Source organism: Teleopsis dalmanni, chromosome 1 (assembly GCF_002237135.1).
Source record: "Teleopsis dalmanni isolate 2A chromosome 1, ASM223713v2, whole genome shotgun sequence".
NCBI lineage: Eukaryota > Metazoa > Arthropoda > Insecta > Diptera > Diopsidae > Teleopsis > Teleopsis dalmanni.
Window position 1 is genome coordinate 78,729,561 of NC_051846.1, and position 16,893 is coordinate 78,746,453.

At 33.7% G+C, this 16,893-nt stretch overlaps 3 protein-coding genes across 4 annotated transcripts; 1 reads left to right on the forward strand and 2 right to left on the reverse strand.

Annotated features, from left to right (window-relative positions):
• Positions 1 to 1,602: 1,602 nt before the first annotated feature.
• Positions 1,603 to 4,720, reverse strand: LOC119667812 (phosphate carrier protein, mitochondrial). Of its 2 annotated transcripts, none has more exons than XM_038077140.1 (4): positions 4,613 to 4,720; positions 3,898 to 4,306; positions 2,037 to 2,377; positions 1,603 to 1,968 (listed from the first exon to the last, which is right to left on the reverse strand). In XM_038077140.1, the coding sequence occupies exons 2-4, from the start codon at positions 4,279 to 4,281 to the stop codon at positions 1,620 to 1,622; spliced, it is 1,074 nt and encodes a 357-aa protein (XP_037933068.1). In that variant the 5' UTR covers positions 4,282 to 4,306; positions 4,613 to 4,720; the 3' UTR covers positions 1,603 to 1,619. The 2 variants fall into 2 exon arrangements, with proteins under 2 accessions (XP_037933068.1, XP_037933069.1); XM_038077141.1 differs by lacking the exon at positions 4,613 to 4,720 and adding an exon at positions 4,529 to 4,553.
• A 3,602-nt stretch (positions 4,721 to 8,322) lies between these two features.
• Positions 8,323 to 15,575, forward strand: LOC119667807 (putative U5 small nuclear ribonucleoprotein 200 kDa helicase). The gene is made up of 8 exons (XM_038077133.1): positions 8,323 to 8,448; positions 8,565 to 9,022; positions 9,076 to 9,310; positions 9,369 to 14,115; positions 14,207 to 14,381; positions 14,440 to 14,722; positions 14,777 to 15,019; positions 15,079 to 15,575. Exons 1-8 carry the CDS (start codon positions 8,404 to 8,406, stop codon positions 15,316 to 15,318), a joined length of 6,426 nt encoding a protein of 2,141 aa, XP_037933061.1. The 5' UTR covers positions 8,323 to 8,403; the 3' UTR covers positions 15,319 to 15,575.
• Positions 15,576 to 15,609: 34 nt separating this feature from the next.
• LOC119667808 lies at positions 15,610 to 16,575 on the reverse strand. The gene is made up of 2 exons (XM_038077134.1): positions 16,207 to 16,575; positions 15,610 to 16,145 (listed from the first exon to the last, which is right to left on the reverse strand). Exons 1-2 carry the CDS (start codon positions 16,313 to 16,315, stop codon positions 15,625 to 15,627), a joined length of 630 nt encoding a protein of 209 aa, XP_037933062.1. The 5' UTR covers positions 16,316 to 16,575; the 3' UTR covers positions 15,610 to 15,624.
• Between the last annotated feature and the right edge of the window lie 318 nt (positions 16,576 to 16,893).

A 16,893-nucleotide genomic window follows, 5' to 3' on the forward strand; every position in this document is an offset into this window, starting at 1 on the left:
ACCAAGCTATTATTAAAAAAAAATTTATTGTTATTAAATTTTTATATTCTCGTTTGATACCGTCGTAAGTTGCTTATCCACTGGCTATTTGTTAGACACGCTGTTAATGTGGGAATTCCCTCTCATTAATATCGTAGAAGTTTTAACAATGAGGTAGAGAAAAGAACAGTCAAAAACCTCTTCTACAGCTGCCCAACTCTAGTCATAAACGCAGCGAATTTCTTAGGTAATTATTACTTCGGCTTTCTTATAGGAGAATCAAACACAGAGGCAACCTGTGTTTTTTAGGGTTTTGGAATAGAACCATAATTAAGCTCTCATCCCTCACCTTGCAATGAGAGCTCAGAACACCCATGGCTTCAGCAATCGCGAATTTGGTAGAAGGATTTAGAAAAACACTGGCCTCTGAGTTATCAGCTATTATTTGTTTCCTTCTTCACACATTTTGAGGCATTCCCAGGCATATTGGCATTACATTAACCACTCTGCAGTTAGTCATTATTACCAACGCTCAAATGAAAAAAAAGCACATAATGAGGTGGGATGAGGGAAATAAGGTGATGTAAGACAAAAGTAGGGAGATCATAATGGGTGGATAGGTATATGTTATGAAATCTTTTCGCCTTAATAGGAGGCATGAAAATAAATGGTCGACGTCACGAGGAGTATAACTGCAGTTATAGCACACATTGTGAATAAACATTATGCGTAACAAGTAACTTTAATATATGATTACTCTCTGACTTCAGTTTAGCGAGAATAGTTCTCATTGTATGATGAAATCGTGTTTTTTTCACCTCAGTAGTTAGTATTACACTTAGTGCATAAATATTTGTTGTTACACATTTACTAGAATTGAATTAATGAAATACTTTAAATGCTTTAACTTCATCCCCATTTCTGCATATTACAAATAATGTGAATAAAATAATTCTAAAGTCATTTTTCATCAAACAATATTATATGCTATATACAATTATTTTAGTACTTTCCTTTTTTCGGATCATTTTTATCAGTATTATGTTTAAGAAAAATAATGAAATTTAAATTAATTTAAATAATTTATTACACACTTACAATTGGTATAATATACAATTGATCTTAATTTATAACACACAAGTAAAATATAAGTATCGTTTTCATAACCGAACAAAAGCATTTCATTAAAATATATAGACAGAGAAAATAATATATACATTAAAATTATATATACGAATATTTGACTATTTTATACAATATTTGTTTCATATGTAGCAGTTAAAAATAAAACTGGCAAAGAAAATGCATAAATATATTAAATAAAAAATTAGTTATTCACTGTATATGGAATGCCATTCAAAATGCATTAATATATGAAATTCTCTAAATAAAGAATTTCATTTAGATCAGAGCAAAATATACTTAATTACTTAAATTAACTAAAATGCCTTTGTTTATTCCATTATTTCGTGTTATTTTGCATAAATAACCAACTTGCCAATTAGTGTGTTTGTTGTTAAAGGTAATGCAGTATTCCGCTGTTGCTGTAATTTATCCGTTATAATCATTTTACTGTAGTTCGAATTTTAGCTCAATGAGTTTCTACGATTTAAATTTTTAACTAAAACTTATAAATTAATTTAATGTTGCTTCTCAAGTTTTTGTTTAAGAGAAGCTGGCATCTCTGGTGGTGGTGGGCGAGGGATACCCAAAGCTACTTTGACGCCATCATAGATAAACCATTGTAAGGCAGTGAGCGTACCAATCATAATAATACGTGGCATTAAACCATTCCACATGCCCATGAAGCCCAAAGATTTTGCAACTTGTACAGCAGAAGAGCCCTTAGCTTGATTCAATTTAGAGACAACAACATCAGCTGGATGTGAGACAATAGCACAAAAAACGCCAGCAATATAACCAGCAGCAAATGTAACAACCAACTGTTCACCTTTTGTACAATCAGCACGTGGTTTTGGTACAACATGCCTATAAATACATTTCATACATTATAGAATAGTATTTTAATTATTGGGATATAAATTTTAAATGCTTACTTATATAATAATTCAACTGTTTTCTCAAAGCAAGCGAACTTCATCATGGTATATGGAATCTGTCTCATCCATAGAGGCACTAATCCCTTGTAGAATGCGCCTACTCCTTCTTCTTTCATCATTTTAGGTACAGCTTCACGCATGGTATTAGCAAATCCAGGTATAGTTTGGATTTTTACCTTAGCAGCTTCAAGTGGTGCCAAAGCAATATCGGCGAAGAATTCAGCCGAAGCTGAAGCAGCCAAGTACAACCAAGTACGATACAAGTATGCGTTTTCTTCACCCAACATATCATGGTAGTATACTTTAAAGACTTCATAAAGACCGAATTTGCAGAGACCCTTTTAGAAATAAAAAGAAAATTAATTTGAAAAATTAAATTTTAAAAAAATATTTAAAATAATTCATGAAAATAAAAAACAATACATTACAGCTTTACATAACTTACATAAAATTTATAATTGTTTTGTATTTTTGTTACAAATCTAATTATTTAAAGTCATTTTGCCATTAAGGAGATTACAATTTCTAGACTGATAAGCATTTCATTACGTTTTTAACGAAAAGTTAATGCCACTATGTCAGGTATAAATAAGCACATAAATAAATAGGTATCCATTATATAGATTTGAAGGTATATATATAGATATATAGGTATAGGTAGATATATAGATCTATATGTCTACCTATTTTAAAACATGTCTACCTATATGTCTACAGTATGACCTGAATTAATGCAACCCTCGAATATCGCAACTCCTCGGTTATGGCAACCTCTTAAATTTTCCCTGTATTACCTTTGTAATGCGAAGAATGCAACTTTTGCTAATTATTTTCCTCTTTTGCATTCTTAATATTTAATTTATCATGTGTATTTATTTGGTCTCCTATACTCAATCATAAAAATTTGCGAACACACTCCCGGTGCATAAGAATGTTATGAAATCATGAAATTATTTCAGATATTTTTTTTAAACAAGAAATGGATGAGTGGATCAACGAATTTTCTATGGAAAATGTGTCTCTTGCAGAATAACTTGACATCGATTCCGACTTGGAAACTGAGGTCATGTATTTACACTTAAAATCAAAAATATCGTGCCAAAAAATGCACTTAACACAGGCATACAATGGGCTGAGGAAAATTCCATACCTCTTGTAATGCAGTTACAGTTACAATGAATCTTAATTGCAATAAATAGCAAGCTGAAATAACAATTATGTTGTTATAGATAAAAATAAGTAATCATATTATTTTCTAATAAACTTTGTGTTAATGTCTCTTTATTTGTTTTAACAGCTTTAGATGCACTAAATAAACTATACTCGATTATTGCAACAACCTCAATTATTGCAACACCAACGAATTCTATTAGTTGCATTAATCGAGGTCATACTGTATATATATTCCAATCAATATACTATGATTGTTTATTTTTTCTCCTTATCTTTTCAAAAAAATATATTCTGAATGAGAAATAATTATATATCATTCAAGTAAGATTAAAAATAATTCAATAAAAAAAAGAATATTCTCTCAGTGATACTTTAAAAAATTGAGTAATTTTTGGCAACAAAGCAGATTCCAAGTCTTCAGTCTTCACGTGACAAATAAATAAATTAGCTGAATCACGTTTTTTGGATTAACACAATAACATTTTTAATGATAAGAAAACCTGAACTTTAATTCATATATTAAAAATGTTATTTTTGTGTTTGTATTCAGGAAAAATTCAATTAGCTTTTCACTTCGTTTATCGACAAAAAAAAAATCAATAGTTTGACTGACAGAAGCATAAATTGATTTGTTGTTTTATGACGGATAATTAAATAAACATATTTTCTGATTGATTTTGCTTACCTGTGCAGAGTAACCGAAAAATGTTGGCGCCCAACCTTTGACCAACCCACGGGCGCCTTCCTCCGCTACGGTGACTTTAAATCCATGTACCAGATTCTTGTATTTCTTTGGGTCAACTTGTAAACGGCACTTCACCAAATCCAATGGCACTACAAATGTGTGTGTGGAACCGCAAGACAAAATACCACCAATACCGCACAGCATAAAATACTTCGCACTGCCGAACTCACAGGAATCTCCAGGTGATGCTACAGGAGTAGATGCAGCTTGAATCTCCCGACCCACTACTGGCCCATTACTTTTAGCAGAGTTGTCACATTGCACTTTGGAGAAAGGCGTCCGGAAGGGTGAGTTTTTGGCAGCTTCGATTAGTGATGAGAACATTTTATCAGCAAATTCTTGTCAAACGCTAAATTTTGAAATATACCAGAAATAAATACTTTTTACAAATTTTTATATTTAAATGTATGACCAAGGTCATTTATTTTCTTCGAAATCTAGAATTTTCACTTGCTGCTCAGTGCAACTGCATTTATAGGTTACATAACGTGGGAAAGATTTCCAATTTTAATTTACATAAAATTTTATTTTTTTTTTGCTTCATAGTCATAGACTTGTCAATTTTATCTACCTTTATTTTATTATAACAGATTTATTAAAAGTTGTTGTTTTATAATCAGTTTATTATGCAATAAAATTTATTTCGATCACTTACAATAAGTCGGCACCAGCGGACACGAGCAGAGGTCTACGAAAAGAAACACTTTGGGTATAATTTCTGATAGACAGAACAAGCGCGCTCTACCTGCAATTCGCAAAAATTAGTCATATGTCGTAGGGTATTGCCAGTTGAAAAATAATTTTCACTTTTAAAATTTTAAATCTTATTATATATTAATTATAAATAATATATAAAGACATATTTTTAAATTAATTTTTCAATGTTATAATAACTCTACAGACTACAAACATTGTTTACAAACCTATTGGTGTATATGTATTGAGTAGAATGCGATAGAGTAATATGGCATTTATACAGTGACCTCAAATGACTGATTTGAGTCAAAAATCACAAATGAGAAGCAAATGACTGATTTCCACACTCGCGCAATGGATCTCATTTTGTATAAATGAGTTCCAACGATTTTCAAATGAGTTACAAATGCAAATGAATACATTCCACATACCCTAAATAAAAGTTTTTCGTGGCATTTTGACAGCTAAACAAATATTTGATATTTGCATTTCTTTGAAAACGATACACCACTTTTTGGAATTTCTATTTCTCAAAAAAATACTTAAAAAATATCTTACCTTCATCTAACATTTTTTTGACACAAGGCGAAAATCAAATCACAGGCACGTTGTTAAATCAGCTGTTTGATATGAGAATAAATCAATAACAACGAATGTAAACACTTTCAAATAGGTAATTTAAAATAAGACATTTGCAGCCAGTGTAAACGCCGTATAAATGTACTATTAAAAAGAAACGAACGTATTGAAATTCAATTGAACTAAATTTATGTATTTTTTAATAAAATACATTTAAATATATTAGTCAAATACTTTTTATGGATATGTATTGATATTAGTATAATAATCTAAACGTGTACTTTTTTTGAACTATGCAACTAAGAAATGGAGTTAGCGATTAATAGGATATTACATATCAATCTTTACAATAAAGCAATGAAATAAGCAAACAGCTAAACAAAACGACAATAATATGGCGTTTACATTGGCCGAAAATGGCTCATTTTGAATGAGCCATTTGAAAGTGTTTACATTCGTTCTATTTCATTTGTTCTCATTTCAACAGCTGATTTTTTAACTTGCATGTTGATTTGATTTTTGGCCTGTGCCAAAAAAATGTTGCATGAAGGTTAAATATGCCTTCAAACCTTACATTAGAAACTTAAAACATATTTTTAACTTCGATTAATTCCTTTTTGGGAAGTAAAAGTTCTAAAAAGCAGTGCATCGTTTTCAAGAAAATGCAACCACCAAACATTTGTTTACCTTTTTTTGTAAATATGTTAAAAACAGCTTTTTCAAACTGTCAAAATGCCATGAAGAGCTTTCATTTAGGGTATGTTCAATGGATTCCTTTGCATTTGGAACGTATGTGGAATGCATTCGAACGTCATTCATACAGAATGTGAGAAAATTGCTCATTTTTGTGCTTGAAATTTTATATGCAAGAATGAGCCATTCGATACTCATTTTCGATTTTTGACCAAAATGAGCCATTTTCGGCCAATGTAAACGCCGTATAACAAAGCAATAAATAATATTATTTAAATTATATTAAATGTAATTAAGTTTTTATTCTTTGAAAATTAAAAACTATATAATATAAAGTTAAGTTCAAGTTGAAATAATTAACTACTATTATTTTTTAATGTATTTGTTTATTGTTTACTATATGTTTAAAAATATTTATTGTTGTATAGCTGAACGATTTTAATAAAATATTTTTACAGGCTAAATAGTGAAATTTTTAATAGTTGTTAAAATAAAAATTAAGAAAAAAAACTTACGATTTGTTTTATAAAAATTGTTATCATCATCATAATATTAACTTTAGACTTTACAAAGCTGATATATCAATAAAATAAAAATTAATGTAAAATAAATCGTGGTTTCGTTTTCTTTATATTTATGTTACGTGGATCGCGAGTGTGGTAAAAAACAGCATAACAATAACACTATTTTCTTTACTTTAGCACCTAGTTGTGAAGTGGTCAAACATTTTGGCAAGTAAAAAAAAAGTGTTACTAACGCAATGACCGAACTATTGTGAACCTTTATTGGAAATTTCAACGAATATTCCAATCTTATGTCAAAAGTTATATGTAAACAAATATTCAAACAAAATTCTAAAATTTAATGAATTTGAAAATTATAAAAATGAAATATCTAAAAATATGCAAAATGGTGGAAAATAAATATTTTAAAAATATGTAGTTACAAATATACAAAAATTTATAGAAGTGCACGAAGAAAATTTAATTGAAAATTATAAAAAATTTAACATTGCATTAAATTCATTTTAATTTTCAATTTTATATAAATTATTTATTTTTATGTAAAATATAATTATAATGTTTGCATTATGTGCACGTATGCAAGATTTGCTGATTACCAAAATTTAATATTGGACAGATTGCAACAGTGATACCAATGTCTCGCTTAGCGAATGCAGGCCAGCAACTTGTTTTATGTTACACTTGCGAGCTGCCGAAAGCACTTATTGTTTAATTTAAACTATGACCAAATGAAAACTTGAAAATAGTTACAGCTATACTATTTTGCACTGATACGAAATGAAATGTGCATATTTATGACCTCTTTTCAGAAATGTTTAAAAAAACGTAAGCAATTATTGTGTTTATAATTTCCGAAGTTAAGGACGTGTGCGAGTTAGGCTAAGTTAATGCTAAACCAAATGGGAAATTTTTTGGGATTTTCTGCACTGCACACATTTAGCCACTTATCAACACGTATCGTCATATCACTACATTATCGGCACAACTTAGAATTTCCCTCATTTAGAACGCAACTTAGCCTAATATGGCGTTTACATTGGCCGAAAATGGCTAAATGAGTAGCGAATGGCTCATTCTTGCATATAAAATTTCAAGCGCGAAAATGAGCAATTTTCTCACATTCTGTGTGAAAGACGTTCGAATGCATTCCACATATGTTTCAAATGCAAAGGAATCCATTAAACATACCCTAAATAAAAGCTTTTCATGGCATTTTGACAGTTTGAGACATATTTATAAAAAAAGGTAAACAAATGTTTGGTGGTTGCATTTTCTTGAAAGCGATGCACCTCTTTTTAGAACTTCTACTTCCCAAAAGGTAATTAATCGAAGTTAAATATATGTTTTAAGTTTATATTGTAAGGTTTGAAAGCGTATTTAACCTTCATGCAATATTTTTTTGGTACAGGCCAAAAATCAAATCAACAAGCAAGTTGAAAAATCAGCTGTTTGAAATGAGAACAAACGAATTACAACGAATGTAAACACTTTCAAATGGCTCATTCAAAATGAGCCATTTTTGGCCAATGTAAACGCCGTATACCTCGCACACGTCCTAGGTGGAATTAGGAACAATCTTTAGTATATCATTTATTATGTTCAATTCTAAGAACAATTTGTAGGACATGCAATGAAATATTCTATCAATTGCAATTAAATTTTGTATATCCTGTTTAATTCTATTTAATTAATTATTTACTATGAATAAAATATTTAATTCTATTACATATTGACACGAGATTTTGAGATTAAAGACAAATTTTTACCTAAAAGCATTTTTTACCCTCATTTATTCTTTGCTCGGAAATTTATAGCATCCCTGTTTCACAGAAAACGTGAAAACAGCGAATGAAAACAAAAAAGAGTTAAAAAGCGGGTGCGCTTTTATGAAAAAGTATATAAATAAATTATATTTAATAAATTTGTGAAAACTTAGTTTTGATAAGTTAAAACAATGGCTGATGCTGCTGCCCGCCAGCTGCAATATGAATATAAAGCGGTAAGTATAATATTTTTCTGGTACTTAACACCGTAGACAAAAGCAGCTTGGTGCAAAAATATAAATTTCACAATGTAATGTTTGCTTGCAGAAATAATTATATTGATCTATTTTAGAATTCCAATCTTGTGTTGCAAGCTGATGTACGTTTAATTGAACGTCCACGAAGAGATGAAGCTACCGGTGAAGTTGTGTCCCTTGTCGGGAAGTTAGATGGAACACGTATGGGTGATCGTTACCAACGCACCAAGCCTGAAAAGACAGAAGAACGCAAAGTAAAAAGACAGAAACGCGATGAAGCACAATATGATTTCGAACGTATGAAGGGTGCAACACTTCTATCGGAAGGTATTGATGAAATGGTGGGCATAGTTTATCGGCCACGTACGCAAGAGACTCGACAAACCTACGAGGTGCTACTAAGTTTTATACAAGAGGCACTTGGTGATCAACCGCGAGATATATTGTGTGGTGCTGCAGATGAAATTTTAGCTGTATTGAAAAATGATAAATTGAAAGAACGCGAACGCAAACGAGAAATCGATAGTTTACTTGGCTCAGTTACCGATGAGAGGTATGTAGTGAAATCAAGTTTTTATTTATAAATGCTTAATACTAAAATTCTAGATTTGCGCTCCTAGTTAATTTGGGCAAAAAAATAACTGATTTTGGTTCCGATGCTGTTAATGCTTTAAATTTACCTACCAATGATGAACAAATTGATGATACCTATGGGATCAATGTGCAATTTGAAGTATCAGAAGAAGAAAGTGATAATGATATGTATGGCGAAATACGAGATGAGGATGGCCAGGAAGAAGGCGAAGAAGCTCGTATTGATCACACGTTGCATGCTGAAAATGTAAGTATGAATTTCGCTTTTACTTTACAAAACTATAATATTCTTTGTGTTATTTTAGTTATTGGCTGAAGAAACTGCAAATGTCAAGAAAGAGCGCGGCCTTCATCCGTTAGATATTGATGCTTACTGGTTACAACGTTGTCTTAGTAAATATTACAAAGATGCTATGGTTTCACAGAGTAAAGCAGCTGATGTGCTCAAAATTTTGAAAGATGCCGCAGATGAAAGAGATTGCGAAAATCAATTAGTGCTTCTATTGGGATATGATTGCTTTGACTTTATAAAGCAATTGAAAATAAATCGTCAAATGATTTTATACTGCACAATGTTGGCTTCAGCTCAAACTGATAGTGAAAGGCAACGTATACGTGAGAAGATGCGGAATGACAGCCACTTGGCAAAAATATTGCGACAACTTGATACTGGTAAATCGGAAGAGGATGAATACGGTAACTCACGTGATTATGAAAATAAGCGTGGGAAGGAGGAGAATGAGGATAGTGGTCAGGGTATGGCTGGTCAAGTAGCAGGTGTTCGCAAAGTTTTGGAACTTGACGAGCTCTCTTTTACACAAGGTTCACATTTCATGGCAAATAAACGTTGTCAACTACCTGATGGGTCATTTCGTAAGCAACGTAAAGGTTATGAGGAAGTACATGTTCCAGCTTTAAAGCCGGCACCGTTTGATGACAAAGAAGAATTGCAACCAATAGATAAATTGCCAAAATATGTGCAACCTGTTTTCGATGGGTTCAAAACACTTAATCGTATACAGAGCAGGCTATGGAAAGCGGCATTAGATAGTGGAGAAAACATGCTTCTGTGTGCACCTACTGGTGCTGGTAAAACGAATGTTGCATTGCTTACAATGATGCGAGAGATTGGTAAACACATCAACGAAGATGGCACTATTAATGTAGATGAATTTAAAATTATATATGTTGCTCCAATGAAATCACTGGTACAAGAAATGGTGGGAAATTTTGGACGGCGTCTGGCCTGTTATAATCTAACTGTGTCCGAGTTGACAGGGGATCATCAGCTAACTCGTGAACAAATTGCTGCAACGCAAGTTATTGTTTGCACACCCGAAAAATGGGATATAATCACGCGAAAAGGTGGTGAAAAAACCTTCACCACATTAGTTCGTCTTGTAATTATTGACGAAATTCATTTGCTGCATGACGAGCGCGGTCCTGTGCTAGAGGCTCTGGTAGCACGCACCCTACGTAACATTGAAACAACTCAAGAACCTGTTCGTCTAGTTGGACTTTCAGCTACATTGCCAAATTATCAAGATGTTGCAATGTTTTTGCGTGTCTCACCGGATAAAGGTTTATTCTATTTTGACAACAGTTTCAGGCCAGTAGCTTTGGAACAGCAATACATCGGAGTTACAGAGAAAAAAGCATTAAAACGTTTTCAAGTAATGAATGAAATTGTTTATGAAAAGACAATGGAACACGCTGGTCGCAATCAAGTATTGGTGTTTGTGCATTCACGTAAAGAAACTGGTAAAACCGCCCGTGCTGTACGCGACATGTGCCTAGAGAAAGATACACTTGGCAGTTTTCTGCGTGAAGGTTCAGCTAGTATGGAAGTTTTACGTACTGAAGCGGATCAAGTAAAAAATCCTGAATTGAAAGAGTTATTGCCCTATGGATTTGCTATACATCATGCAGGCATGACACGTGTGGATAGGACACTTGTGGAGGATTTATTTGCTGATCGTCATATACAAGTTTTAGTATCCACAGCTACGCTTGCTTGGGGTGTAAATTTACCCGCTCATACCGTAATTATAAAAGGCACACAAGTTTATAATCCTGAAAAGGGTCGTTGGGTTGAGCTTAGCGCACTTGATGTGCTGCAGATGTTAGGTCGTGCTGGTCGTCCACAGTACGACACTAAGGGTGAAGGTATTTTAATAACAAATCATAGTGAATTACAATTTTACTTGTCATTGTTGAATCAGCAGCTTCCGATAGAATCGCAATTTGTATCCAAAATGCCTGATATGTTAAATGCAGAAATCGTGCTGGGTACCGTGCAAAATGTCAAGGATGCTGTTATCTGGTTGGGCTATACTTATTTGTATATACGAATGCTACATAATCCTACATTATATGGCATCTCTCATGACAGCATAAAAGATGACCCATATTTAGAGCAACATCGTGCTGATATCGTTCATACAGCAGCCTTGCACTTGGATCGCAGTGGTTTAGTAAAATATGATCGCAAAAGTGGTCATTTTCAAGTAACCGAACTTGGTCGTATTGCTTCTCATTATTATTGCACACACGAAACTATGATGACTTACAATCAACTTCTCAAACAAACACTTAGTGAAATTGAACTTTTCCGAGTCTTTTCGCTTTCTAGTGAATTTAAACACATAGCTGTTAGGGAGGAGGAAAAGTTGGAATTACAGAAACTTATGGAACGTGTGCCAATCCCAATAAAGGAATCTATGGAAGAAAATAGCGCTAAGGTGAATGTGTTACTGCAAGCCTATATATCACAACTTAAATTGGACGGATTTGCACTAATGTCAGATATGGTTTTCATAACTCAATCCGCATCAAGACTGATGCGAGCAATATTTGAAATTGTTTTATATCGTGGTTGGGCGCAACTAGCCGACAAAACACTAACTCTATGCAAAATGATCGATAGACGAATGTGGCAGTCTATGACGCCACTACGACAATTCAAAAAAATGCCTGATGAAATTGCCAAGAAACTAGAGAAGAAGAACTTTCCTTGGGAACGATTGTATGATTTAGAACCAAATGAGATTGGTGAGTTAATACGTGTACCGAAATTAGGCAAGACGATTCATAAATTTGTGCATCAATTCCCAAAACTTGAACTTTCCACACATATACAGCCTATCACACGCGCAACACTTAGGGTAGAACTGACAATTACACCAGATTTTCAATGGGACGAAAAAGTTCATGGGCAATCGGAAGGATTCTGGATTTTGATAGAGGATGTCGACTCTGAGATTATATTGCATAATGAATTCTTTTTGTTGAAGGAAAAATATGCACAGGATGAGCATCAAATAAAGTTTTTCGTTCCAGTTTTTGAGCCTCTTCCTCCACAATATTTTCTAAGAATTGTTTCAGATCGTTGGATTGGTTCAGAAACACAATTGCCGGTATCTTTCCGACACTTAATATTACCAGAAAAAAATATGCCACCAACAGAATTACTTGATCTGCAACCATTGCCTATTACGGCATTGAGAAAACCTAAATTCGAAGAATTTTATGTAGATCAATTTCCACAGTTCAATCCTATACAGACGCAAGTATTCAATGCGGTGTACAATAGTGATGACAACGTTTTTATTGGTGCGCCCACTGGGTCCGGAAAAATGACAATTGCAGAGTTTGCTATCATGCGGTTGTTTGCACAGAATGCGGATGGTCGCTGTGTCTACTTGGTATCAAAAGAAGATTTAGCCGATTTAACTTTCTCCGATTGGCAAGCTAAATTTAGTTCTATAGGAGTAAAAGTAGTGAAACTAACTGGCGAAACAGGCACAGATTTAAAATTACTTGCAAAAGGTCAGATAATAGTTACCACCGCCGATAAATGGGATGTGCTCTCTCGTCGTTGGAAACAACGTAAGAATGTACAAAATGTACATTTATTCATAATCGATGAACTGCAGCTTGTAGGTGGAGAAGATGGACCGGTTTTGGAAGTTGTGTGTTCTCGTATGCGCTACATATCCTCACAAATAGAAAAACAAATTCGTATTGTAGCGCTGTCCTCCTCATTGGCTGATGCACGTGACGTGTCGCAATGGTTGGGTTGCAATGCAAATGCTACTTTTAATTTTCATCCAAGCGTACGCCCCATACCATTGGAACTGCATATACAAGGTTTCAATGTAACACATAATGCAACACGTATAGCAACAATGTCAAAGCCTGTTTATAATGCTATCATCAAATACAGTCCACATAAACCCGTACTGGTGTTTGTATCATCGCGTAAACAAGCCCGTTTGACAGCAATTGATATTTTGACTTATAGTGCTTCAGATTTGCAACGTAATAGATTTTTCCACGCTGAAGAGGAAGATATAAAACCATTCCTTGACCGTATGTCTGATAAAACGTTAAAAGAAACGTTATCGCAGGGAGTGGCCTATTTACACGAAGGCTTAACTGCTTCCGATTCACGTTTGGTGGAGCAACTGTTCGATTCGGGTGCCGTACAAGTGGCGGTTGTCGCTCGCGATTTGTGCTGGGGCATGAGTATTTCTGCTCATTTGGTTATAATAATGGATACGCAATTCTATAATGGCAAAAATCATTCATATGAAGACTATCCCATCACAGATGTTTTACAAATGATAGGACGTGCAAACCGTCCAATTGAAGATGCCGATGCTAAATGCGTGCTTATGTGTCAGTCATCTAAGAAAGACTTCTTTAAGAAATTTTTAAATGAGCCTTTGCCAATTGAAAGCCATTTGGATCACCGCTTACACGATCATTTCAATGCGGAGGTTGTGACCAAAACCATAGAAAACAAACAAGATGCTGTGGATTATTTGACCTGGACTTTCCTTTACAGGCGTTTAACACAAAATCCCAATTATTATAACTTACAAGGTGTCACACATCGTCACTTGTCGGATCATTTATCTGAATTAGTAGAAAACACATTAACAGATCTGGAACAATCCAAATGCATTAGTATTGAGGACGAAATGGACACTCTACCATTGAACTTGGGTATGATTGCGGCGTACTATTATATAAACTACACAACTATCGGTTAGTATATATACTCAATTATTTGATAATTCATTTCTATTATTTAAGTCTACTAAATTGTTTTTTTTTAATATTTTTTTTTTATTTATAGAACTCTTTAGTTTGTCCTTGAACAACAAAACCAAAGTACGTGGTCTATTGGAAATCATATCTTCAGCAGCAGAGTACGAGGATATTGTGGTACGACATCATGAAGAAAATATATTACGCAGCTTGTCGCAACGTTTACCAAATAAACTAACTGGACCCAATGAAACTGCACCTAAGTAAGTTTATTGTTATTAAATTTTATCTAAAATTATTTAATTGATTTTGTTTTTAAAGATTCAACGATCCACATATAAAGACAAATTTATTATTGCAAGCGCACTTATCGCGTTTACAGTTGGGACCAGAATTGCAAGGCGACACAGAAATAATACTTGGCAAAGCCATACGCTTGATACAGGCTTGTGTGGATGTGCTGAGTTCTAATGGTTGGTTGTCACCTGCTGTAGCTGCTATGGAACTTGCACAAATGGTAACGCAAGCCATGTGGAGTAAAGATTCGTACTTAAAGCAGTTGCCACACTTTAATGCAGACATCATCAAACGTTGCACAGACAAGGTTTGTGAATGCATTTTTGGACCACATTCAGTCTATTTAATATTTTAATTTCAGAAAATAGAAACAGTTTTTGATATAATGGAACTTGAAGACGATGATCGTACACGTTTACTGCAGCTGTCGGATGCACAAATGGCAGATGTTGCAAGATTTTGTAATCGTTATCCAAATATTGAAATGGACTTTGAAGTTCTTGAGAAAGATCGTATACATTCAGGTTCAACAGTAAATGTTGTTGTGCAGTTAGAGCGTGAAGATGAGGTGACCGGTCCGGTAATTGCACCATTCTTCCCGCAGGTAATACGAATTCTACATTTAGTTATATTCACACTATATTATTTATTATTTGCTTACAGAAACGTGAAGAAGGATGGTGGGTAGTTATTGGCGACCCGAAAGCAAATTCATTACTTTCTATTAAGCGTCTAACACTGCAACAGAAAGCTAAAGTCAAGCTTGATTTCATAGCTCCTAGTCCAGGACGTCATGAGTACACTTTGTATTACATGAGTGATTCATATTTGGGCTGCGATCAAGAATACCAATTTTCTATTGAAGTTGGAGACTTCCAGTCAGATGAGAGTGACTCTGATTAAATTAAATATCTCAAAATATTGCTAGTGATTTTTGTAAATCACCAATGTTTTAATTTACATTTTAAATTAATGAAGAATTAATTTAAAATAAAAACTTGTTTAGCATTCACATAATAATTTAATTAAGCAGTAAGACAAGAATTTGTAAAAAAAGGTATATAATTCGCGGACGCGCGTAAAATACCGCATGTTTGAAAATGTATTTCGAAAGAAAATTTTAAGACTTTCCGAATAAATTTATTTTTTATTTTAGTTTACATTTCATTTTATTATTTTATGAGACATTAAATGTCTCATTTGATAGTTTTAGTTGATCGGTTGACTTACGGAAACTGAGCTTCCACGGCTGTTCGCATTAGCTAAAGGAGAATTAGCAAAACTGTTTGTCGATGCGAAGTTAATAGTTTGTCTATTTGGTAAGGTATATGTTTGTGCCAAAGATGCTCCAGCAGAGTTTTGTATACCGAACTTGTTGGCGTTCAAAGCTTGTGTGACAGAACCAGCAGACGAAGCACCGAAAGACCCACTAGGTCCTTGTGCATTAAAGGCTTGGGACTGTGCGTTTGCTTGCGATGCACCAAAACCGAAAGGATTCTGATAGTTATTGTTGGCAGCAGCATTCGCAGCCGCTTGAGATTGTCCGTATTCTGGTTGTTGGAACGCGTTGTTTTGTCTTCGAGGTATACGCTTCACACGTTTGTGCTCTATAAGCGAAGCTAATTCAATATTAGGTATGCTACGTATTCTTCGAACATTTGGTTTAGGCTTTGGTTTTATGTAAAGCGATGATTCAACCACAACCTCATCAACAGCAGCACCAGTGGAAGCTTCAATAAACAAACAAAAAAAAATTCATAAATTTGAAATGTTTTTAATTGTTGGACTTACGCAATGGTGCACTTGGTACATTTTCATCCTGACTAATCACACTCAAGTGTGCAGCTTTTGCTGTAGCCGCAATCAGCGTTATAAGTGCCAATTTAACAAATATATTCATTGCTTTGCTGTGCGACGTTCGATTTTTAAAATTGCTACTCTATTTCGCAAAGTTCAAATGAAGACTGTAGCAACAAGAGCTTTAAGTTTGATGAGATCGATGAGCACTCTTACTTTTTTGTTTGCACAAGAAAGTCTCAATTCGCACTCAATAATTGGCAAAAGATAAACTTCTCTATTCTTTACTCCGTACTGTTCGAAGCATACTTCTTAAATTTACTACATTTGGAAAATTCAATATTATTAGCTGGGAATCTAGTTTAGTGTTGATTCACTTCGACATATACCAAGCGTATGTATTGAAACACATCAAAAGAATATGAAGAGCATCTGATTTTCTTACCTGAGCTAGTAACTCTCATTCAAACAACCCAAATAGCGTCATTGTTTACTCAAACAATGCAGAACTGGTTTCTTTGAGCTGAGATTAAACTAGTTTTCAGTGAACGATTTCCTATCAAATTTTGTGCGTCATAACGCTGTTCAAAAACAGATGATCATTGCGTAGGGATGTGTCTCACAGCCAGTTTGAGTTACTATGGAAAAGTAATGTGTATTTACATGGTATTTTACAAGGGA